The sequence below is a fragment of the Vulpes lagopus genome, chromosome 23 (assembly GCF_018345385.1).
Source record: "Vulpes lagopus strain Blue_001 chromosome 23, ASM1834538v1, whole genome shotgun sequence".
Taxonomy (NCBI): domain Eukaryota; kingdom Metazoa; phylum Chordata; class Mammalia; order Carnivora; family Canidae; genus Vulpes; species Vulpes lagopus.
Genome location: NC_054846.1, coordinates 15,127,586 through 15,153,712, shown reverse-complemented (window position 1 = coordinate 15,153,712; position 26,127 = coordinate 15,127,586). Strand labels below are relative to the sequence as shown.

The 26,127-nt window shown below is 38.0% G+C and overlaps 1 protein-coding gene across 5 annotated transcripts in view; it reads right to left on the bottom strand.

The window, feature by feature from the left end:
• The window catches only part of SH3D19 (SH3 domain containing 19), a 170,102-nt gene that overhangs the window by 5,212 nt on the left and 138,763 nt on the right, over nt 1-26,127 (bottom strand). For 4 of the 5 annotated variants that reach the window (XM_041738610.1, XM_041738611.1, XM_041738614.1 and 1 more), the window contains 11 exons: nt 22,260-22,372; nt 16,892-16,953; nt 15,221-15,485; nt 12,855-12,923; nt 12,528-12,668; nt 8,763-8,835; nt 7,616-7,746; nt 5,292-5,350; nt 2,822-3,024; nt 2,351-2,403; nt 502-688 (listed from right to left, as the gene is read on the bottom strand). In XM_041738610.1, the coding sequence (XP_041594544.1) occupies nt 502-688; nt 2,351-2,403; nt 2,822-3,024; nt 5,292-5,350; nt 7,616-7,746; nt 8,763-8,835; nt 12,528-12,668; nt 12,855-12,923; nt 15,221-15,485; nt 16,892-16,953; nt 22,260-22,372 (1,356 nt within the window). The remainder of the gene's footprint in view (nt 1-501; nt 689-2,350; nt 2,404-2,821; nt 3,025-5,291; nt 5,351-7,615; nt 7,747-8,762; nt 8,836-12,527; nt 12,669-12,854; nt 12,924-15,220; nt 15,486-16,891; nt 16,954-22,259; nt 22,373-26,127) is intronic. The other variant, XM_041738612.1, reaches the window with a different exon arrangement.

The window sequence follows — 26,127 nt, the reverse complement described above, 5'->3', positions numbered from 1 at the left end:
ATTAATTTTGAAAATTTTTAACCTGCAAAAAGATGGTATTTTCTTAGCAGGACAAAAAAAAAAAAAACAACATACAGAATACATTTAGTAGACAAAATTAGCCATTATTAAGTGAAGGTGTTTTTGTCTTTATTTTCCCCCATACAGCCAACAAAGCATATGAGGAGACTTTGCACAAACTTATGAATCAACTCTTTCAAATGAAGGCAAACAAATTTGAGCATGACCAGAGAGAAAAGGAATATATATCATTTCAAAGGTCTTGGGATCCACTTCAAGAGTAACAGTCATGGGATGCCTGGGTGGCTCAGCGGTTTGGCACCTGCCTTCAGCCCAGGGCGTGATTCTGGGGTCCCAGGATAGAGTCCCACATCGGGCTCCCTGCATGGAGCCTGCTTCTCCCTCTGCCCGTGTCTCTGCCTCTCTCTCTCTCTGTGTCTCTCATGAATAAATAAATAAATATTTAAAAAAAAGTAACAGTCATTTTTGTAGTTGCCATACCTGGGCAGGGCCGCACGAAGACTGCTGGGAAGATCCCCTCCCTGTCCCCCAGTCTGCCCTTGTACCAGTCGGAGTCCACGTGCTCAAGGATCAGGATCCGATCTCCCCTCTTGAAGGATAAGTCATCATTGGTCTCTGCTGTGAAACTGTGAAGAGCTTCACACCATTCTCCAGAAAGACTACTATCCTGTTACAAATCAGAAGTTTGGTAAGAAATGTGGAATTTTTACCTGACATTGATTTATACGAAGCTTAAAAAGTAGAGGGAAAAAAAGCAAAGGGGTCAAAGATTTCAAAGCCCGAAGCCTTCTTTAAATCACCCAATACTTTATGTTGCTACCAACTTTCAGAAAGAAAAGTTTCCAATAACCTTTTTCTTAAAATATTATTCTAAATGGCAGATATTATGAGATTTGTAGCTTTTCTGCTTTTAAGGTATACACAATACTTAAGCAAAAAATTTTTTCTAATTGTGATCTTAACATCTGTAACATTAGTTACATTAAAAACATTATTAGGTAAAAGCACATGGTATTTATGACACTATGAAAAAAATTCTGGTGAAGCACATAATTTTCAGTGAAGCTCTTCTTTACCTAGAATAGGATAGATCAGAATGGGCAGTCTGTTCACTCCAGGTCTTTTTTTTTTTTTTTTTAAGATTTTATTTATTTATTCATGGGAGACAGAGAGAAAGAGAGGTAGAGACACAGGCAAATGGAGAAGCAGGCTCCATGCAGGGAGCTGGACGTGAGACTCCATCCCAGGTCTCCAGGATCTGAAGGTGGCGCTAAACTGCTGAGTCACCTGGGGTTCCTGTTCATTCCAGGTCTTTGCCTGATTCAGAGACTACCAGATTCCATAGCATGAGACTTCAAGACTACATTAACTCACACTTTTAATTTCATGAGGCATGGTTAGCTCTAAGGCTGGTAGGGTAATGACCCAAACATGATAGGCTTGTATTATAGAATGCTCCAACAAGAATGCTTTTTACCCCACACACATCAGAGGAAGGTTTTGATCTGCAAGAAGGTGTCTCTGCCAGGTCAGGATGGGAACCCCATGTTTGAGGAGCTCAAGTAGGGAGGACAGGAAAATGTGAAGGCAAAGCCTTGGGGACAGACAGGCCTGGGTTCTAGACTTAGCTTCAGACTCATGTTAGTGTTGCTAAGTGTGGTTGTGAGGACTGAATGGGATAATGCATGTAGCACAGCTGGCACAGTGCCTAGCATATCTTAAGTTCACAACAACGGATGGCTTATAATACAAAAACAAAAAAATAAGCAAACAAAACCTCCTCCTGTTCCTGCACTTGGGTAACCAGTCTTAAAGAATGGTACTTTCACTACCAAGAAATGTAGGCACCAATGTGAACATTTCCTTTTGGAGAACTGTAGTCACCTTCTTTCCTGTTTGACTTTATCAGTAGGTGGGAATAAAAGAATTCAGAGACACACAGCCCAATTACCAGTGACATTTTGATAAACAATGACCCCATCAGGCTCACTCTTCTAAAATATGTCATTAAAAACAATGGAAGTCATACACATTTCTACTCCATTTAAACACTTCTGGAGTCATGCTATACAGTGTAAAATTTTTAATCCATTTTTCTCTCTCCCATTATAAAAATAATACAAATGTTCCCAAACATTTGGCAAGTTAGAAAATGTATGAAGACAAAGGGGGAAAAACCCAGCCCACTATAATCCAAATGTTATTTCAAACATTTGCTCCATGAATTGAAAAATGGTTTATAATATTTTCTCGTGGTAATTAGGATTTTACTATTCCTCCCAGAGTTGAAACCTGGTTTTTACTACAGTTGCCCATTCAAGCAGCCTACCTGAGAATTTGCACCAGAATATTCTTTTTTGGTCTTGGGTGGTACCTTTGTGCCTACATTAAAGGAAAAAAAAAAGTTAAAACTCTAGGTGTAAAGGCCCATGTATTAGTATTGGAGAAAAACTGCAGAGAGGGAATAAAAAGTCTGGGACTCTAGACCAGTTTCTTCACTGTAAAGTGCAGGAGGATACAAATAAGTTATACTAGATGGTCCACTTCTGTTTAAAAGTCTATGATTTCTTGCCATTTCTGATATGAAGCTATTGCTAATTACCTAAAACACCAAAACCAGACGTTTGAGAGATTACCACCACAATAATGGCTATCCTAATAGGGACTATTATCATTTAAAAATATTTTTTCTTTCTACTTTAAAAAATATGAGTTACTTAAGGAGCTTAAGAATTATCCTAAAATTTGGCTTAGTTGAATTAGGATAGGATATAATAAAAAACCTATTCTCTATACTCACTTAAAATACTTGCACCAGAGGTGGGATGATCCTCCACAAGTTCCACAAAGTTAAGGGGGAAAATCCCAGTTTTGTCTCGAAGTTCTCCTCTGGCCCATTCTTCATTCACATACTCCTTGAGAATAATAATTTCTCCCTCCGAGAAACTTAACTCATCCTTCTGGTCTCCAATATATTCAAACCGAGTGATACATCTTGGGCCTCTGAACAAAGAAGATCATGTTTGTGAGTCAAACTATAGAGTACTAACAAAAAATGCTTTCAAACCTTCATTCGGTCTTTCAATAAATATTTATTCTGTGTTTACTATGGAACAAGATACAATAGGCATAATTTAAAATTTTCCATGAAAAGGAATGCCTGTGGCTGAGCGGTTGAGTGCCTGCCTTCAGCTCTGGGCGTGATCCTGGGGACCTGGGATCGAGTCCCACATCGGGCTCCCTGCATGGAGCTTGCTTCTCCCCTCTGCCTGTGTCTCTGCTTCTCTCTGTGTCTCTCATGAATAAATAAATAAAATCTTTAATAAAATTTTAAAAGTTTAAAAAATAAAATTTTCCATGAAAAGAAAAAGCTACAATTCTAAAGGATAGCTCTTACTTTTTAGATATGAACCTATTCACTCAAAACAGGCTAAAGAAAAGAAAAAGGCTAAAGTCAAGGTAGCAGAGTACATGCAGAATTCCAAATGAGCACCTGGGTGGCTACTCTACATTAGTACTTCTTTTGATCACCTTTACTTCATTACATGTCTTTATATGCTTGGGCCACAGAAATCCATGGCTGAATCTGAACCTTTCAATCATGATTGCACTGAATTTAGGAGTGCCAACCCTGAGAATCTCAGGGCAAGACATGAAACTTCTGTGCCAGAATGCAATGGGCATCAGCTGGGCAGAGGAGATGCTCAATATATGTTGAATCATCAGTGAGTTGTCTATATAGATACATGGTCTTCACAACTAGAAAGTTTGAAGAAAACAGAAACTGAGCAAATTATAACAATCTTATACCTAACACTGTTATTTTAAAGATGATTTCTGTAATCTCCTTTAAAAAGGCCTCACTTCTAAGAATGAAAACAATCCTCTAATGATCTGCAATTGTGACTGAAAATAAGATAGAAGAAGTAGAGATAAAACTGTGTCTCTAGAAGGCATGATTTAATACCAAACCTTCGATTTAAGGCTTTAGAAAGAAGTCTCAGTGGCAACAGTTGAAGGAGATGCAACTGCCTGAAGAGAAAAAAGGTTGGTACTGGCACCATTCAAAGTCTGATTTAAGTCAGGTCAATGGATCAAAGGCTGTGAAAGCCCATTTTGAATTCAACCTGCTGACACAGTAAACACTGCTTAAAAATAGGAGAAAAATTGAACCTGAAATAGAATTCAACTATTGTGACATCAGAAGTTTTCTTATTTGTGGTAACCTTTGCATTTATTTTCTGAAGTCCTCGGGGAGCATCTCCTTATGTCTGACCTATTCAAAGACAGGTTTACAGTCTTCAGCAGGTAGTGAATTCTACTAATTTGCTCATTTAACTGGAATATAAAGTTGCATTGTGGCAGAGTTTTAAATCACAAAGGAGTTACAGTGGTGCATAAAAAGGGTATATAAATTCATGGAAAGGTCTTCAGACATAAAGGAAGACCCCTCCAACTTAACCCTTTCTTAGCAGTTTTTGTAGGGGTTCTATTTCCATAAGATTAAAATATTTTCTCAGACAAAAATATCTGAACCTTCTAAATATCTGTTGGTAGATAAATAACAGAAGGCCAAAACAAAATGCACTGGATAATGAAACTGTCTCTGCTCAAGCTCAGGCTGTGTGTGGGAAATCCCAGGAGAGTTAGCTTCTGGCTATCTATATGTCCTATAATACATGGAGTATTGCTATTGCTCACACCAGCTTCTAACAGCATGTTGTATTTATCAGAATTTATTCCACTAAAAGCTTTTTTTATTTATTCATTTAATTTCCAAAAAGTTTTTATTTTTAAGTAATCTCTACACTCAACATGGGGCTTGAACATACAACTCTGAGATCAAGAGCCGCATGCTCTTCCAACTGAGCCAGCCAGGTGCCCCCGACTAAGGCTTTTTTAAACAAGTAAAGTTTTCCTCATAATTACAAAGACACACTGAGAGTATGAATAGTCACACGAATGAAGTGTTTTAAGTTTGGTAATTCTTGGGATCCTTGGGTGGCGCAGCGGTTTAGCGCCTGCCTTTGGCCCAGGGCGCGATCCTGGAGACCCGGGATCAGATCCCACGTCGGGCTCCCGGTGCATGGAGCCTGCTTCTCCCTCTGCCTATGTCTCTGCCTCTCTCTCTCTCTCTCTCTCTCTCTCAATTTCTCTCTCTCTCTCTCATAAATAAATAAAAATTAAAAAAAAAAAAGCTTGGTAATTCTTTATGGTATAAATGCTTGCCTCCTTTGCCTTCAGTGCAAAAGAACACAAATAAAACTTACTTAACACAATGAGATGAAATGGATTCTCTTTTCCCATTTCCTCCTTCTGGAACATCAATCTGTAAAGACAAAGTCAAGACAATAATCTTATGTTTTCAGATTCTAGTAAGATAAATTTAAGGCTAAGTAATTAGGAAATATGTGATTGAAATTAAACAGTTTAGGTAGGTATTAAGCTGATGAAGTAGTGCCATAGGTGCAAAAACGGTAAGAAATCCAGAATTTGAGATTTGAAAAAAAAAAAATGTAACCTGGAATATAGCCTTTCTTGAATAGCCAATCAATCCTCCTATTTGCTGGAATAAGTACATTAATGTTGTTCTGCCCCAGACTGAGTTTTCATTCTCCTATAATCTCTAAGTTGAAAACTTCAGATGAGGGGGACTTAAGATAGAAACTAGGCGGCTGACACTCATGCACTACCACACCTATTCATTTTTTAAAAAAATATTTTATTTATTCATGAGAGACACACAGAAAGAGAGGCAGAGACATAGGCAGAGGGAGAAGCAGGCTCCATGCAGGGAGCCCGATGTGGGGCTTGATCCCGAGGCTCCAGGATCATGACCTGAGTGGAGGGCATACGCCTAAGTGCTGAGCCACCCAGGCGTCCCTACCACACCTATCAAAGCGTTCAAAGAATTCTGCAATACTCTCCTGACCCCCAAATAAAACATTTCAATAAAACTTATGGATTCTATTTTAGTAACTCCAGAAATTTGATTTTCCTTCAGTGTGAACAGGAAAGGAAGAAAGGAATTAGTACTCAGTGAACATCTATTAAGTGGCAGGCACCTTATAGAATACCTTACTTACAAGGCTCAGTAGAGCTGAGTTGTAATAAAATATTTGACCATAATGCACTAAATTGGAAAACTACTTAAGGTTTTGAGGTTTATATTAAATAAATCAGTAGCCTTCCTGATAAATTCCAAAAGTTTTAAAACAATTTTTTAAACTTGTAGGCTTAGAAATGGCACTTATACCAATAATGTGGCGGATTCAGTGTGATGGATTTCAGTGTGGTAATTGTGCTTTTTAAAGTACTGCTACATTGGGCAGAAGAAAAATGAGGAAGAGTGCTAAAACTAACATTATTCTTAATATTAATTAGAGAATGTGGTTAGATTTCTCTAAAAAATCAGGGCATATATATACTGGACAATTTTTAAGACCCACATTTTAAAATTCAAGAGACTCAAATTCATCTATATTTGAAAAATACAGATTTTATGTTGTTTTGTTTCCTATGTTTCTGATGTAATGGAAAATCACCACCCTTTTTCTCCCCCAAATAAGCTGTTAATGCTCAACAATTTAAGCTAGCTTTATTGATATTTTCCAGTATCAATAAATTATAGCAGAGACTGAGTCATACTCTTCCTATTGATATAAATGTTCAAGTGGCATTCTGATTTCATCTCCATGTTTCACAGCTACTGGGTTTAGCACTGAGGGCTCTATAGTATGGGCTCACATATTGTAGGCTGTGAGGGCATAAAAAATTCTGATACTTTAATATAATTTTTCCCAATCAGATTTGAAGTTATTATGTGAAAAATGATGAATGGACGACTACCTCCAATGAAAGTCCTATAATAGTCTCAAATCTTTATTTTTTTTAAGATGGAAATAAACAGGAATAGAAAGGATGGAAGAAACCAAAAGTGGATTATACTCCAAAGAAAATAAGTAGCACTATAACCTCAGCGAACATTCCTTTGGGACTATCTAGTACCATTCAATTATTGTTTACTAAATGTTTAATTAATTAATTAGAATTAATATATATATTTTAGTGCTTACCCGCCCTTCTGAGTTGGCTCACCAGCTGACCTGCAGTCATTTTTCACTTTAGGACTTCAGATAGCATTTAGGCATTAAGTTCTAATACTGCATATAATTTACTAATAACTAATCATTATCTAGTTGAATATACCTTTAGTTTTTTAATTTTCCAAAAACTGAATGAATCAATGGAAGAGAGTAAATGAGAATATAAGAATCTAGGCTTCTGGGGATCCCTGGGTGGCGCGGCGGTTTGGCGCCTGACTTTGGCCCAGGGCGTGATCCTGGAGACCCGGGATCGAATCCCATGTGGGGCTCCCGGTGCATGGAGTCTGCTTCTCCCTCTGCCTATGTCTCTGCTTCTCTCTCTCTCTCTCTCCCTCTCTCTGTGTGTGTGTGTGTGTGTGTGTGACTATCATAAATAAATAAAAATTAAAAAAAAAAAAAAAGAATCTAGGCTTCTGTTTTTTCCAAACTACAAGTTACATAGAGCCCACAGAATATATGATGAATTTAAATATGCACTACACACTTACAATTACTTTGACGTAGTTCGCAGGAAATATGCCAGTCTGGTTTCTACATCTCCCTCTATACCAATCTGAGTCTATTTTTTCCAGAAGATAAACAATTTCTCCAGAAGTGAGGTGCAAATCATCAGCTTGCTCTGTAACATAAAATTATAATTATGTATATGATGAATTCCCTTGGCTGCAGATTTGATTAAAGTAGAGCACAAAGTAACATTTAGTTCTGTCCACTGAGGCAGTATGTTCTACTGATTCTGAGAACAGATTACATCAGTCAAATTGACTTAAAAAATACATTCTTTTTTTTTGGGGGGGGGATATTGTTATTATGAGCTTCCTTTTTAAAAGCCAAATTGGATGCATTTACCATGCAGTGATTGATAGGAAATGGTTAAACAAAAATATTGTGCTGGTCAATGGTTCCTATTCGGCCAATATAAACCCTTTACTGAATACATATTGAACAATGAAATATTTTATAGACATGGTATAATATTCTTATTATTCTCAATCATGCTTAAAAATCATTTTAATCTCAAAATATTAACTAAGGGACTACTATAGCTCTTTAGCAAGTAAATGTACTCACACTAAAATAAAATAAAAATCACTCTACCAAGTAGACCAAAAGAGGCTTTAAATAAATCAGGAGTTTATTTATAGTCTTGTAATCTTGGATATAAAAAGTATTTAAAAATTATTACCAAAAAATGTATACTTTCATCTCTTATAAGCTATGTGTGGTTTTGCAATTCTTAGGAGACAATTATTTCACTTATGAAAACAGAGTATCATTATAATTGTTAATTGGTACGCATGGTTTCTAAAGAGTTAAAAGTCTGCAATTGCTACGCAATTGGCTATTTGTTCACTATAAGGGAATCCTCTGCACCCCCCTCACCCCCCCCCCCCCACCTTTTCTGCCTCCCCTCATTCTTTCTCTCTCACGGGGAATTTCAAAGGCAAGGGAATGCTGCTAAGCTCTCTGGAATGGCTGAGTACAATCAACCCTTCCTGAAGGCAGCGTAAAATGACCTTTCCAATCCAGAACTCCATTGGCACAGAAAATGAAGATGTCATTGAGAAGCCAACTCAGGGAAGATGACTGCTCGGGGATCCTAAAGCTCTACCACTTAATCATTTATGGGCTTACCTGCTGGGAAATCATGAAGAACAGCAGCATGAGGGGCACTACTGTCAACGGGCTTCTGAGCATGGTTTGGATCCTTAGGGGGGAAAACAGGGCCATGAGTGAAGCATGCAGGATGGATGCTGGATGTGCTATTCACTCTGAGACTTTTTTTTTTTCTCCTTAGAATCCTCTTGACATAATTACATTCTGAGTATACAAGATGCAAAGCACACAGTAGAGCCAAACAAGGGAATCACTATCAAGTTGAAAAGGTATGTGTACTTGCCAAGGGAGGACAGAAATGACTCTCAATTGTAATGTCCTCCCACCACTTTTTTTTTTAACCAAGAGAGTAACATAAATGGGAATATCTTTTTTATTTTAAGGTCATTATTTTTAAAACTGGTACCATTCTACTCTGAAGTAGTGGTTTTTGACCTGTGTACCTTGCCAAGGTTGCCTATTCCTTAAATTATGATCAGTACTACATCTCAAGAACAGAGCCTTAAAAGTTGAGTCTTCATTAAAATGGTAGAAGAAAGCTCTGCAATTTATACTCCGCCTTTCATAAATGGAAAGAGCTAATGACTTCCACAAAAGTATAATTCACAAAAAGTAAAATCTGTTTCATTTATTACCATTTAGCTGAATGCTTTCTCTAATTTGAAGGCCAAAAACACTACTTCCCATGTCTTGCCTGAATTTTCTATTTAATCTAAATGGTTTATTCAACAGTAATTCTAAGTAAATTAGCAAAGAGAATTCAATATTCTCTACCCATGTAGCAGCTTCTTAGATTGGCTAGGGGAGAGGGTAAAGTTGAACAGTGACCTTTTCTCATTGACAAGCAGTTGTTATTCTTAGTTTAATACAAACAGATAGGCTTATCCACATTATCATCATCATCATCATCTAATCTGATTAAAAGATGTTATTTGAAATTATAACTTAAAACTCTTCAACACTGGCAAACCTGTGAACTAAATGAAGGCAAATTTATTACCTCATCTTTCAAACAAAATGCACCTGCAAAAACATGCTGTATTTTCTCAAGTTAGGTAAACAAATACTAATTTAGGCCAAGACAGTAATAGTTAATGGCAGCTCACTACACAAGCTTACCAAAGTAACCCTGATATTTTCTTGGAAGCTGCTCAGTGCTTTTCTTTAAGTAAATGAGCATGATGGGAATTTCAGGAATTGTGGAAAGGAGCCGTGAGATATTTGCAGTCTGGGGGGGGGGGGGGCTTAAAATTTTTTCACATAAGTTATTATATGTGTGTATGTGTGACTTTCATTTTTTTCTGATTTATATCTGTGGGAAATGGAATGACTCTTCAGTAAATGGTGTTAGGCTAGATGGCTATCCATTTGGAAAAAATGAAGTCAGAGGCTTACCCTACACCAGACACAAACAAGAATCTACAAAGGGCCCAACAATATGAACATAACCAAGCCTGAGAGGCTTGAAGAGGTGGGACAATACCTTGAACCGCCTAATTAGTTTCCCTTCTCTGTCTTGAATGCTTGGATACCCCCACCCCCTATGCTGCTCATCAACCCCGCCTGGCAGCTGAAGGGTAAGAGCAACAGGCTACACAGGGTTGGCCACAAGGGGTCAGTACAACTCAGACCATGCCATTAAGGTGGGTGTCTGGTAGGTAAACTGAATATATTCCAAAGCTCTTTCTAATAGGACTATCACTGCTGATACAAATGAGTAATAAGAAATGTTAATATTCATTGTTTACTCACTATGTACTACTCACCAAGCTAAACACCTTATATTGCATTAAGTAGCTCTTCTAAGTTTTTAAACATCTTTGAGATATAATTCACATGCCATAAAATCCACCCATTTCAGGTATACATAGTTTTAGCAAATTCACAGAATTGTGCGACTCTCACCACAATCTAAGTTTAGACCATTTTTATCACTCCCCAAAGAAACCCCCTCCCCGGGACGCCTGGGTGGTTAAGCATCTGCCTTTGGCCCAGAGTGTGATCCTGGAGTCCCGGGATGGAGTCCCACATCTGGCTCCCAGCATGAAGCCTGCTTCTCCCTCTGCCTGTGTCTCTGCCTCTCTCTCTGTGTATCTCTCATGATTTTATTCTGATAAAATCTTTTAAAAAAAGAAAAAGAAACCCTCTCTCCATTAGCAGTCTTCCCCCTGTACCCTTCCCGTAGCCTTACACAACCACTAATCTACTTTCTGGATTTACTTCTTGTGGACTTTTATATAAATGCAATCACACAATAAATCAGTTCTAAAAAAAAAAAATTAAAAACCTCGTGGAGTTGGTTATCACTATTTCCCACCTTAAAAAAATGAAGTTTAAAGATGTGAAAGAATCATCTAGTGCAATGTACTGTGACCCAAAACCCAACTCCCTGGAACATAAATCTGTGCTCACAATCAGGCACCAGGTAACCATCCCCCACTTCTCCCCTGATCTCAGACGTTCAGCCTCAACTGATAATGTTCACTATTTTCTGTTTACTAAGGTAGGGGAGAGTAGAACTCATTTTTAGAAATCTTTACCTTAAAACGAGGCTTACAAATAGTAAGTTTTATTTCTCTGAAAAATGTAATGTGAACCATGAACCCAGAATGAAGGAGGCTTCATTTTGGTTTCACCAGGAATTGGCCACCAGGAATTGGCCAGGTGTCTTTAAGTCTACTTACACGGGGAGGAAGGTAATGTTTAAAGTAGAAAAAACCTTTGAACTGTTATAAAAGAATAACTTCTAATTTTTTTAGTGTCTATTTTTCATCGAGAAAAGCTTTTTGGCATTACAACTCCCACCATTACCCATCAGTGTGTTTTGAGCAAGGGACAGCGGTGACAGATGGATAACGATCTACCAAAACAAAGAGAATATGAGCAATGGAAGAATGTTCCCCTTGTGGACTACAGTTAGAATTTCAGTATCTTGCCTGTGCCTAGTTTAACACATTATCTTCTCTGCTCTTCAAAATACCACTATTTAAGTTTCTTAGCAAACTTCAGAAGATAAACTGCCTTCAAAGAAGAAAACAATTGGACTAGATTTTGAAAACTAGGACAAATGGCAAACCAAACACTTCACTTGCATAAAGTGATAGGTGGGTATTCTTTTTCACATTTGCCACAGTAACAGCAAAAATTTAACTGGTTAACTTAAGAAGTTCTTTTACAAATATACCTCTGTAAATCATTCGATGCTATTTTTTCTTGCTAAACAAATGACCTTCAATAATCACTGCATTCTCATAGGCTCCACAAATTTGTTAGGCCTACACAGTGACTTTAGGTTGTTGGATTACATTTCATTTCCTTATTTTGAGCTATGATCAGAGAAATGAGGTTTATTCTAAGCTTAAATATTAAAGGGAAGTGCTTCTTAATGTCAGACTTAGCATTTATAGGACTCCCTTAAAAATAATTATCCATTCTGGTAGGAAACTGATCTCCAGCACTTTGATAAACATGTTTACATGATTTCAAAAATAAATAGCTCTCACAGTTGAAAGTTAATGACTGAGTGCTCTGGTTGCTCTAAGTCAGCATGAGATGAAGAAGGCAAAACACATGGTAGTCATTCTGTGTATCAAAGTGATTAGCATGGCAGTGGCGAGTCTTTTAGAAGTAATTTATTCTTAAAATGAAATAAAACGCTACTGTAATTTTTACTCTGGTTAAAATAAACGTGCTAATAAGAACCTGAGGATGAGATATAATTAATAGTTCTACGAAATGTGCTGCCATGTGTGATATGAGGGCTGTACAATATTAATTCCTTACGTTTGGTCTGCTTCTAAGATGTTCATCAAGTGGGGTGATAATCTTTATCTGAGACAGGTGAACTCTGCCAATATCTTGTCCCTTTTGGCATTCCAAGTAATTATTTTCTGCCTGCTTCAGCATCACAAGTACGTCCCCACGCTGTAAGGCACAATACCACACTCTGAAGCAATTATTATTTAATAAAACATTATTACTTTTTTCACATTTTAATCTTCAGAGCCTAAAGCATTTAATAATGTGTAAAGCAGTAACAGAGGCCAGTGATTTTTTATTTATTTATTTATTTTTTTTACATTAGTCAGTAAAGAAAGAGCTCTACTTTACCTTACAGGAGAGTTCTCCAGGGTTTTGGGAGACAATGTCTTCATTGGCAATTCCATGAGGCACAGACAGCTTAAACACAAACCCATAAAAGGATTATTTGCAATCAAATAACTTCCTCAGAAGCTGCTGATAATGTGGAGATTTCACATGTGTGCCTAAAGTGTAACTTCTCAAGCAGTTAAACTCTTCCCTTGGGTTCCTCAGGCTCTAGACCCTGGGAGGGTGGGGGGGCTTGGGGGGGCCTGCCATTTCTCTTGGATACTCAGTCCTTGGGGACAGGCAGGTGAGCCCGTAGGACAACGGCCCAATGTGGCCGGAAGTTCCCTTAAATGACCACAACCTGGAAGTTCTGTTCTGTAGGACAAGGCCCAAGTCTCCTGAACATCTGAAGGATAAATGCTCAGCACCTGACCTCACAGTCTGTGGGTACATGTCTTTAATGCAGGGTCCTCAGTGGTTGTCTTCTGAAGGCTGACAGGGGAGCCCCCTCTGCAGTGCTTGATTGACTGCTTCCATTTGCCTTGAATTGCATTTTCTCCTCGTCTCTCTGATACCAAGTGTTTACTTATACTGATTTCACTGCCTGACCCCAGTCACTTCCTCGTCTACTGAGCTGTCTGATCTTAGAATCACTTTTACATCTGCACCCCACCCTGGCCACAGGACTCTGTTCCTGCCTTGGTAAATTCTGGCTGATGAGCCTGGTCAGAGGGCCTGTAAAATATAAAAGGCATACCCAGGAAATGTGATCACACAAGCTCACTTCCAACAAGGAAAGGGAGGCTGCATGGACCCCTTTGTCACTCAGGAGCAAAGATTCAGAGTACAAGGATGTAGCCCTGAAAGGCTGGGTTGGGTGGTGCTGATTCCCAGTATCTCTGTTAAGAGTCCCAGGCTCCCAAAGCCACCAGATTCCTGATTAGCAATTTAACAAAAGGGTGGCCGTGGAAAAAAACAAAAAAAAAAAAAGAGAGAACGAGAAATTTAAAGAATTATTTTGTAATGAGATATATGACTCTAGCACACACTATCACTTTGAATTTATTAATTTGACCTATCCAAATATTTTATTGACATTACACAGCCATGCCATTAGGAAAATATGCATCCTGAATAAGACTCTTTTTTTTTTTTTTTTCTGAATAAGACTCTTAACATGGAACGTCCAAAGCGAGCAGAGTCTTTACAGCCAGTAACACTACTCCTGTAGTATGGCTTCACGGCTAAGAGCATGTACTCAGAGCCAGCTGACCTATGTTCAAATCTTGGCTCTACCATTAACTGGCTTTGTGACTGAACAAATTCCTTAACCTGTGTCTTATTTTCCTCATTTGTATAATACAGATAATAACAGTATTTACTTCAAAGGGTTGGTGTGAGGAATAAATGAGCTATTTAATACATATAAAGCGTTTTGAACAGTATCTGGCTCATAGTAAGTACTCAACACATCAGCCACTGTTCTTATTTATTATTTTAAAGTCAAAGAACACCCCTGGGTTTTAGCAATTAAAATGTCATCAGTTTAAATGAAAATGAAAATGAGTATACTACCTCTTTCTTACCTGTCTATACCCTCCCCTTAGGAGGATTAGAGCATCTTAAATGGCTTAAGGTGAAAACAATTTCTGGTACAATGATGGAAATGTATGACAGTGGCTCTTAATAAGGACAGCAGTTAATAATTTGATGTTGTTCTACAATTGTTTAAAAGTGCAAACAGTTCTGTTCTTAACATTTTTGTTTTGCATTTTATCAGGCTAACCTGACAAAAGTAGAGAGAGCACATCAGTTCTGTTTCAAGTGTGGGAAATGGACAAAAGTCACGTGATTTTAAAAACCCATTGAATGAGAACAAAATTAATACCTCAATCATCTCAATTATCAATTAAAATTTTCTAACTGGTGAGTGTTAAATGGGCTATGATAATTAGGTTTATAAAAGGGGAAAGTGAGGGAAAAACCATCCATCCTAATGAGGAATTCCCTTCCAGTGCATTTAAAATTTTAGTCTGTGGGCAAGGTAGCTTTAAGATATAAACTACATCAAGTTAAAAACTATAATATCTGTCAGAGCTGCTCCCATCAGTATAACCCACAGGGTCAGGTTTTTCAGTTTCTGTTTGGCCAAGCCAAGTAGCAGGTTACAATCCCTGTCTGCCCTGCTTCCTCCTCCTATATTTCTTCTAGTAACAAACCCTGCTCTAAAGACCCAGGTCTCATCACGGCCTACTTATCTAAAGCCTTCCTGACGTCAAGAGGCAATTCCACATTTATCTCATCATCTTTTCTTAAGGAATGATAGATCTTATACATACTTTAGGACAAATCTTTTGACCAGAAACATTTTTAAAAGCTGAATTTACCATGTATTTCCTGTAGAGAGGATGTCCTGGTTTGGGGCGAGGGGGCAGCACCGGATCTTGGTTTTTAAAGACTTGACTCTTGGCTTTCCAGAGTGCAGATGCCAAGTTACTTTGCTTTTTCTGAAGATCCATGTCAGAAGAAGACCGATTTAAAGGCAGTTTTTTATTTGATGCTCTGGCTGCAGAAAGTTTGGGGGGAGGTGGTCTCTCAGGGGCTCCCTTGGGAGGAGGTTGTCTAGCTGCTGTAACTCTTCCATTCACAGGTCTGAAAGTCAACGTGGTAGCTGTGAATCAGTGTCTGATCGATAATAGGGTTCTGTTTAATTCTTTCTCACACACACACACACACACACACACACACAGCTTTCTGCTGGTATAATATAATTTACTAAAACATGCAGGGTATGCTATTTTTGAGCAAATGACTGCTGCATTAAACATTATATTATTAGAGGAAATGCCATGATGCTCCAGCTTCCTCTTATCTTGCACTAGAGATTCATTAGTTTCAGACAAACAAGCATTTACTATCATGAGCTCTCTAAGGCCCCATTTACTCTAAAGCACATCACGACTGCTTCAGAAGACTAAGCACTTTCTACCAAAGTCTCAGATGAGAAGCTAATAATAAGGTATCAGGTATATTTGATGGGGGTCTTATACATAATTAGAAAAGGAACATCAAACTCCACCAATACTTGTGTTATAGGAATTATTAAAACTCTAATTTAGATTAATATAAAGAAAGCTAGTTCTGAAAATGGGATAGGACAACTATTATTTTGAAAGCCTTCCCTTAATCCCAATGATAAAAATAATTTCCAACATATCTTCTGATAGCATCACAGCATTTTGTTCAAATGGCCCTGGAACTCAAGAGGGCAAGATAATCTCTGAGCTCACAAAGCCTGTCTCCCTTGGAGATACTTCCGAAATCCAGGCTGGTATCACATAACAGGGATTGAGAGAGAGTGAGAGAGAGAAAATGTGTGTGTGAACATTCCAGAAGTGGAGTTGCTTTAGATACAGAAAAGAGTCTTGTTCATTTAATTGAGGAAAAGTAATAAAGATCTAGGTCTGTGCTCTGTGAATTGTTCGATTGTGTCAAAAGAAAGAAGGAGCAGAGATTCCTACAACCTGCCATGGGAAGCTGGCCACAGGCTAGTGGTCTGGGTGAATTTGTAAGTTTAATGCACGTGCCTTCAAGAGATCTAAAAGTCAGTGTTTTGTTTTTGTTTCTTTTTTTTTTTTTTTTAAGATTTTATTTATAAGAGAAAGAGAGAGAGAGAGAGAGAGAGAACATGAACAGGGCAGGGGAGAGGCAGAGGGAGAAGTAGGCTCCCTGTTGAGCAGTGAGCCCGATGCAGGGCTCCATCCCAGGACCCTGAGATAATGACCTGAGCCGAAGGCAGACGCTAACTGACTGAGCCACCCAGGGGCCCCAACACTCAATTTTGATAACAGGAAAGAGAGTCCAGTCTCTGAATCAATAGTTTTTCTCTAATTTACCATTTTTATTTTTAAAGTTTATTTATTTATTTTTAGTAATCACTATACTCAAAGTGGGGCTTGAACTCACAACCCCAAGATCAAAAGTTGCATGCTCTTCTGGGTAAGCCAGCCAGGTGCCCGTTTAATATACTTTTAAAAAGTATTCCCAAACTTACTTACCTTGGTGGCAACCTTGGGGGTCCTCGCACAGAGCCTCCTGTTTGACCCATGTGATCAGATTCCTACAATTACCAGAGAATGCTTTTTAGCAGGAGCTTGTCAAGAGGAATTATGAACAACTTTTTTTGGCTAGATCTCTAAGTGGAAATGTAGCTTAGTTACAGAAAATAGCTTAAGAATTTTTAGTCTTAAGCAATATTAACTCATTCCTTGTTCCTAAGTTCTCAAGTCCTAATATAAGTGAAAACAGAGAGAAGACCAGGGCTGTTGTGGACGGCAGCCCAACCAACAGCACTGCATGGTTATGTACCCAGTAGATTCACGAGGTGTTAAGGATGATGTTTAGATCATACGCAGTAGCGATTTAAGCAGGCACTGTGGGGAATTAAAAAGATATATAGCCTTTATCTATCCCATGACAACACATAAGATATGCATTGTTCCTAAGTTTAAACATATAGTAAGTGAGGTGGTGATTATTTTGGTTTGCTTAGAACAGGAGGCTCTCTCATCACCAGATGGTTTATACTTTGCATGGTGGCTTCTGAACTAGGAGGATGCAGAACATAAAAGAAGTTTAAGAGATGACCTGAAAGGAAGGTATATGGAGAGGACGAGAAAGGCCCAAGAAAGCAGAAAGGGTAAAGGGGGAAAACTCGAAAAATAAGACAGGTACAGCAGGATGTATGAGCCTAACAGCAGAGGGGAAAAATCGGAAGTGTGAAGAATAATAAGATTTCTTGGGCAGCCCAGGTGGCTCAGCGGTTTAGTGCCGCCTTCAGCCCAGGGTGTGATCCTGGAGACCTGGGATTGAGTCCCATGTCAGGCTCTCTGCATGGAGCTTGCTTCTCCCTCTGCCTGTGTCTCTGCCTCTCTGTGTGTGTGTGTCTCTCATGAATAAATAAATAAAATCTTAAAAAAAAATTCTTTAGGGTAAAGGATTCAAACTGTGCTGTTATTTTTTTTTTTTATAATTTATGATAGTCACAGAGAGAGGGGTGGGGTAGGGCAGAGACATAGGCAGAGGGAGAAGCAGGCTCCATGCACCGGGAGCCCAACGTGGGATTCGATCCCGGGTCTCCAGGATCACGCCCTGGGCCAAAGGCAGGCGCCAAACCGCTACGCCACCCAGGGATCCCCCTCAAACTGTGCTGTTTAAACAGGTTTAAACATGTTGTAGCCCAAGGATTGGGAAAGAAGTATAATACATGGGGAAAATGCTAGCCCTTTAAATTACGCTGCCTTTTTTTTTTTTTTTTTTTTTGTAAATGAGATTTCACTGTCACTTGGGGTTCTTTGGGCTAATTCAGACTGTTTTCCTCCCTCTCACCTTATAAATGAGTTAAAACTCACTTCCACGGTATTTTAATTCAAACTGAATATTAACTTTTCCCTTAAATACCAAATGATTAATTGCCAATAACAGCGATCATTTAAGTATGTTTCAAAATCCCATTTTTAAAAACAAATTAAGCTTGCCCTTAAAACTTGGTTTCACTAATGAGTTCAGTTAATGTAGTGAGGCAAGTCACCAGCGCATAAACCCTGCAATATTCCATAGCCTAATCCATGTCTTATAAATACACTGCTGCTTATATTCCCCACCCCCACCACTGACAAATAGTGCTATGATTTTGAAAGACTCACATCTCTGGCAGTGTTTAAAATTAACAAATCAACCAACCAACCAAAAAGCAACCTAGTAGATAGGCAGGAACTCTTATTGATTTTCTCAAAATTATAGTTGTTAAGGAACTAATAATTAAGGGCAAATTATAAAAATACAGCTGTATAAATTTGACAGTTATAGGTGATGCACTTTAATAACTATACACCATATAATCCTGATCTTATACCAAGTATTAGCTGCAGTTTTCTCTCAGTGTTGTTATTTTTATGAGGATCTTAAGTATCTTTTCAGTTTCTCAAGTTTTGTACAACAAGAAAAAAAAAGTCTGTAGGTAGCAGACTGCCTACATATATGGGCCAGGATTGTTCGGCACACAGAAATCCTGAGAAGAGGGGACTGGCTCCCCAGGAAGCCAGTCTCCTTCTGTTTACTAAAGTCTAGGCTCATGCACAGGTTCTGCCAACAGTCTTGGGAAGATTACTGATTAGGGATTTCCTCCTCTTCAATATTCCACATCTAACTGGAGCCTCTCTGCATCTGCTTTTTTTAGTTTTTCTTTAGCTCTGACGTCTCTGAACTTTGGCTTTTGATGTGTTTGGATAAGCATTTCGGTTCCTGGTGAAGTTGATCTTTCTGCTTATATGTCCCTGCAGGTGCCACTTTTTTGTTCATCTGCTTTGATACGGCTTCTCATATTCTAACTTCAAAACAGTTCCCCAAGTTTGTTGTTGTTTTTTTTTGTTTGTTTTGTTTTGTTTTTTTGCCAAATTTCAAAAGACAGATATTCTTGTCTGTTGGAATTACTGAGCACCCTCTACAGATGTTCCCTCTCTCCTTTCTCCAGGAACTCGTACCACTTCTTAGGTCCTGAATTCACTGGCCAAGCTTCTGTGCTTCAGCCTGGATTCCTTATACATACTGGGTGGCATCTCCTGATCTCCCCTAGCACCAGCTGGCAGCCTCCTTGGGAGAAGCTTTGGAAGCCCTGAGTTCCCACGGCGAGAACAGAGCACATAGAAGCATCTGCTCCTGCTCCAGGAGCTCCTAATGTTCCTTACCCTTGTCCTTTAGGTGAAGAGAGTGAGATTTTATAACACAATGAATCATCTTGTCCTAAGATGCAAAGTTCCCTGGCTCTCAAGGCAGGAGAAATAGTACAGAGTTTTTGTCCTGTGCTTCATCAGAAGACAGTTTGGCAAAGACCATGCCTATCCTCTAGGGTAATTACACTGGTGAAATAGTCTTTCTAGAGATCCTCCCTGATACTTGAAGGCTTTATGGTATCTGTTCTAATATTCATTCAATAGTTATAATTCTCAAAGAATTATAGATTTGACTTTCTGGCCCTGGAGATTTCAGTGTGTGACTTTAGACTTTAGTCAACTCATTTCACTTGTAGTCTTATTTCTTATCTCTTCTTCCTTTAGATCCATCATGTCTCTCACAGTATGTATTTATTATAGCACAGCACAGAATGCTTTGGCCCTCCTTTGTAAACACCGTAGGACAGGATTTTCCTGTTCATGTGAGGTGCAATTATGATTATAGTACCTCTCCAGATGGTTTAGTTTATTCAAACTTCCTTTTCTTGTTTTTCTAAAATGTGGGAGTTGCTTTGTGGTCTACTTAACACCAAATGTAATAATACCTAATACTTTAATAGAATTTTATGGTTTACAAAAGCCCATTACATGACTTCATGAATGATATATATGCTTGCTCATCATCTTCTCACTCCCCTTTACAATCCTTTAGAGTAGAAACCAATAACCTTCTCAAGTAAATTTTCTTCCATGGAAATTTGGGATTTTCTGCTATTCAGCAACAGTATTATAGGGACCCTTTCATCCCCTTTTGGGCTTTCTTGGCCCAGTTTTAATAAAAATTTATTACCAAGTACTTTGAAAATGCAAATGATCACTAAATTTTAGTTCAGCCTACAGGAAAATCTCATTAACTTGATATTGGCTAATTCAATTTAATGTCTCCTTCAAAGAAATATCTTTTCACTAGATGATTAGATGGGTTTGCATGTATAATAAGCACAGTTAATGCACAGTGTAAAACTATTACAAAATTTGAACTGAAAATTTGGTTCAAAAACATTAAGAATTCATTCCTTTAAAATTTTTTTAATTTTGTTTTTTAATTTTCATTGAAGAATAATTAATATATAATATTGTATTAGTTTTTGGTATACAACATAGTGATTTGATATTTATTTATGTTATAAAATGGGCACTACAATAATTCTAGTTACCGTCTGTCACCATACTGAGTTGTTACAGTATTATTGACCATATTCCCTATGCTGCATATTACATCCCCATATCTTCTTTATAATGGGGAGATTGTACCTCTTAATCTTCTTCATCTATTTCATCCACCCTACCCCGCCAACCCTGAAACCTCCCCTCTAGCAACCATCAGTTTGTTCTATCTATGAGTCTGTTTCTATTTTGTTCTGTTTGTTTTGCTTTTTAGGTCCCATATTAGTGAAATCATATAGTACTTGTCTCTCTCTGCCTTATTTTACTTAGCTTAATACCTTTTAGGTTTATCCACGTTGTCACAAATGGCAAGATTTCATCATTTTTTATGACTAATATTTCATTGTATGTATATACCACATTTTCTTTACTCATTAATCTGTTGATGGACAGAGAGGTTGCTTCCATATCTTGGCTACTACAAATAATGCTGTGATGAACACAGGGTGCATATGTCTTTTTGAATTGTATTTTCACTTTTTTTAGATTAAGTATCTAGAAGTGTAATTTCTGGATCACATGGTAGTTCTGTTTTTAATTTTTTGAGGAACTTCCACACTGTCTTCCACAGTGGCTACAAAGATTTACATTCCCACCAAAAATGCAAGAGGGTTACCTTTTCCCCACATCCTTGCCAACGCTTGTTAAGGAACTGGTCTCTCTTGAAACAAACTTGAAAAGATAATCTAGCATATGGGAATTACAAACAGTATGGGGAAATGGTATTGCGGTTGAAAAAATATATATATAGCTCATTGACTACCATTGTTAACAGGTACATGGTTAAGTACTATTTTTTATATTAAAAATATTTTTTTCCTTAAATTTCACAAATTTGAGGAAAAATTTAACACATTTTTATAGTAACTATCTTAAAATTATGTCACTAGTTGGATATTTTAAATAAAAACTGATTAACTGGACTAAGTCTATTTCCACAAATATTAAAGGTTTTTAGAGATTTTTCAAGAACTTTCTCATTTGAGGCAGCCCGGGTGACTCAGCAGTTTAGCACCGCCCCCGGGTGACTCAGCAGTTTAGCACTGCCTTCAGCCAGGGCGTGATCCTGGAGATCCAGGATCAAATCCATGTCAGGCTCCCTGCATGGAGCCTGCTTCTTCCTCTGTCTCTCTCTCTCTCTCTGTGTCTCTCATGAATAAATAAATAAAATCTTAAAACAAAACAAACTTCCTCATTATTAGTGCCATTTAAAAGACAATGTCATTATGTTATTATAGGACAAACTATTTTATGATGAAGTACAATGAACTAATTCTTTTGTTCTACAGGAACTTAAAAAATATTGAACATCACATTAAATAAGTATGTGGGGCTTAGAACTGGTTTGCAGTAAAGGTCTTTATCTGAGCAATAGTAAAATCATTCAGACACCAGCTGAGTATTTAAAATCAGTGCATCAGTACATAGCTTGGTCTTTGATCTAAGACAATTTATAATGACCACTTACCATGTTTCTTGTTCTGTCAACATTACTGAGTTTTCCAGATACTGTACTGCAAGTGTTTCCAATAGGTTTTTCAGTAGGGAGAGGAGGTGGGCTTTGTGGATCCTCATGTAAACCTGGAAAAACAGTAGTAATTCATCAATAATTTCTGGCCTTTCGGGATTCCAGAGGATGAAATGATTGCAGCTTGGTTCCTTAAGAAAATGGCTATCATAAAAGATCCATGCAAAGAATGGACAGCTAAGTAAATGAGAAAGAGCTAGGAAACCTCAGAAAACTGATGGATTAGATGATGGATTAGACATCAGTTAGTTTTACTGAATGCTATATAGTGTAAAAATAATACTAAGTAATTACAATGCAGCCCACATTTCTGAGAACCTTCAATGAGCCAGGCATTAAGTTAAGGTATTTTGCTCACTTACATTTCTCCAGCCAATGTCCATCTATGTGCTAGATCTGCATAGTTCACTAGCTAGTCATCATATGTGATTTAAACTTAAATCTTAAATAAAACTAAAAATTTAGCTCCTCAGCTGCACTAGCTACATTTCAAGTGCTCAGTAGCCATATATGGCCAGTGGGCACCATTATGGAATATTTCCATCTTTGCAGGAAGTCCTATTGGACAGCACTATGCTAAATAATACCCTACTTACTTTATAAATTAAGAAATCAAAGCTGAGAAGAAAATATATAAGCTATCCAAGGTCTTAATGCTAATAATTGGCAAATCCAGGGTTTTGAACCCTAAAGCCTGTGCTCACTGTAATATGGCATGCTGCTTCCTAATAGGTTGTGTATCCAACCTTCCCCCATTCAAATAATTAAACATGTTTTCTAATTCATTAGCTCTAGATTAATGGACTTAATTGAATTCATTTTAACAAACAGTATCTTTACATCCAAACTACATCCTTAACTCAGTGATAGCATAACCCCCCCACCGACATATTTTAAGAAGAAGAAAAAGATCAGATTTAATTAGTGACAGCTAATTAAAATCTGTGTATAAAAACGCTTGGAGAGAGCATGACTGTAACATATGAAAGGAGGCTGGAGCCACTTTTACACAGGTTTAGACACTTAAAGGAGATGGGAATCTTTTTCATTCTTTCAAATGAACACTCCCTGCTCTCATTTCACATGAAACACCTATAAACAAGAGGGTGATTTGTCAGGTTCCTATTTTATCTACAGACAGGAAAACACTCTCAAAAGGAGGAAAATACCCAGGCCAGCTACTAGGAAAACAATGATGTAGAGGGAGGCAAGCATTCTTAGCTAGAGGCAGGGCTGCTCTGGAAATGAAGACACACAGGAACATTTCAACTCAGTTGCCATCGTGAAGATGCTCACTCCAGTACAGTTTTCTTTTTTTTTTTTAAAGAATTATTTATTTATTTATGATAGACATAGAGTGAGAGAGAGAGAGAGAGGCAGAGTGTGTCACAGGCAGAGGGAGAAGCAGGCTCCATGCCGGGAGCCTGACATGGGACTCGATCCCAGGACTCCAGGATCGCGCCCTGGGCCAAAGGCAGGCGCTAAACCGCTGAGCCACCCAGGGATCCCCCCGTTTCCTTATAAGGAAATGATGAATCGCCTAGGATATTGAATTGTTGTGACAAACGATTAAGGATACAAAGCAATAATAATCTGAAAATAGAGAGGAGATACCTTACTGGCAAGGATGGGACATAGGGATTAAAAGTATGAATGTGTGGGTTAGGTGAAGATTTCCAATTTCCAATAATGGGGTCAGTGGAGGTCTCAATGAGAAGTGACATTTGAGCAAAGACCTGAAGGAATGTTGAAGAAGTGAGCCATGCATCTATCTGGAAAAAGGACATCCTAGTCCAAGGAAACAAGTCTTAAGGGGAAAGAGCTGACAGGCTCAAAGACCACCAAGGAGTTTGACACCACAAAGCTATTCCTTTCTTCGCTTAACCATTCTAAGTTCTTCCAACACCAAAAAACTTTTTTTCCCTCCACAGCACATATGGATTGCTTAATAACTGTAATAATACAATTCTGGGGAAGTGGTTTTTGATATAAATAGAAATAATGCTCTAGAAATTGGCACTTTAGTTCTTTTGTGTACAGCAGTTAGAATCCAACTTTCTAATAGTTCCTGGAACTTTGTCAGAATAATAAATAAAGGTGCTTCCTCAATATATCTTTTTCAGGATTTCAGGACTATTAATCCCATTTATAAGTAAGCAGAAAAGAATAAATGTAGTAGGCCTGAGACTGCTTATCCCTAGAAAGGCCTGCTTCCAAGGTTGGTCCTTACTGGAATCTGGGAACTTGGACTTTGTGAAGGTTCCTACCATCCCCAGAACTAATAAAACAAAAGAATATGGTTTATGCTGAATACCTGCTTTCCTTCAGGGAATCTGGAATTTTGGAATGTGCCAAAATTCTAGATGTGCCTATGTGACCAACCTCTAATAAAAGCCCTAGGTGTTGAGAGTCTAATGAGTTTCCTTGGTTGACAACATTTCACCTGTGTTGTCACAACTGGTTCCTGGGGGAGTTAAGTATAGCCTTTGTGATTCCCCAGGGAGAGAACACCTAGAAGCTTGTGCCAGGTTTCATCCAGACTTTGCCCAATGCACCATTTCCCTTTGCTGATTTTGTTTTGTATACTTTTACACAAATCAAAGTTCTGACATAACTATATGCTAAGTCCTGTGAATCCTCCTAAGGATGATCAAACCTGGGGTCTTGGGGATCCTGATACAACAGGAGAATAAATTTAATTGTAAAAACTGTATTACCTAAAACCCACACAAACTTCAGGTAATATTTATTATCATTGTATTTCACTACGCCTGTTAAAAAATAGACTACATTTTAACAGCAAGCAAGCAAACAACCCAGTGAACTATCGTCTGTGATACTTATATAGTCCACTGATTTGTGGGTCACACAATGCTGTCAAGAGAAATATACCACCAGGTCTTTAATAAACTATATAACCTCCCAAGAAAGCACGAATCCACCAGAATTTGGTACCCTTGACTTTTTCTCCTCCTCGTTCTTCACAGCAACTCAGTTTAATCTTCTCACTATGTGGCTTAGAGCCATCAATTAACAAAATACTCAAAAGACCAAAACCAATATGATCTTTCTGGGTAGTTTTTGAAAGAAAAAGCAAAGCCCTGAACTAAAGAGGTTTCACAGCATTATGCCTGCAAAATAACCTGGGGATGCTACAGATAAATGAAGGATTGGAATACTTTATCTGCTACTAGGAGGAGCAGGGTCTCCTGTTAGGTAAGGCAAGGATGCATGTGGACTATGCAAAGGCACTGAATGAAATGAGAGCAGAAGCTCAGGGTAAAAGCTGTGTGATCACTCCAAGCAATGCCAGGAATGGCTATGGAAGCCACTGTATAAGCACATGCATGCACATACACACACACCTTTTAACAATCTCCAGGGTATAATATAATAAATGGGCCTGGCTCTCTTGGCTTTTCTCTTAGAGTAAATATCATAATTCTTTGCAGTCTTCATAAAAACTCATACCATTTATTGTGCCATTAAAAAAATCAAGTAAGGAATAACATCAAAATGTAGTATTACACTAATTTAAAAATTTTTTAGACATTATTATGTCTTTACAACTCTTGGTTACCACTCTTCACACAATTCATACATTCTTATACTTAGATTATGATGGTTGGAATAAGATACTATATCCAGATAGACACATACAACTTTATTTGCTATCAGTTTCCATTAGGATTGACAATAGACATTTGAACAAAATGGGAGTCAGAGGTGCTGACACTGTTGAAAATCTACATGTACTTCTGACTCCCCCGACATGTAATTTACCTAATAGCCTGCTGATACCATAAAT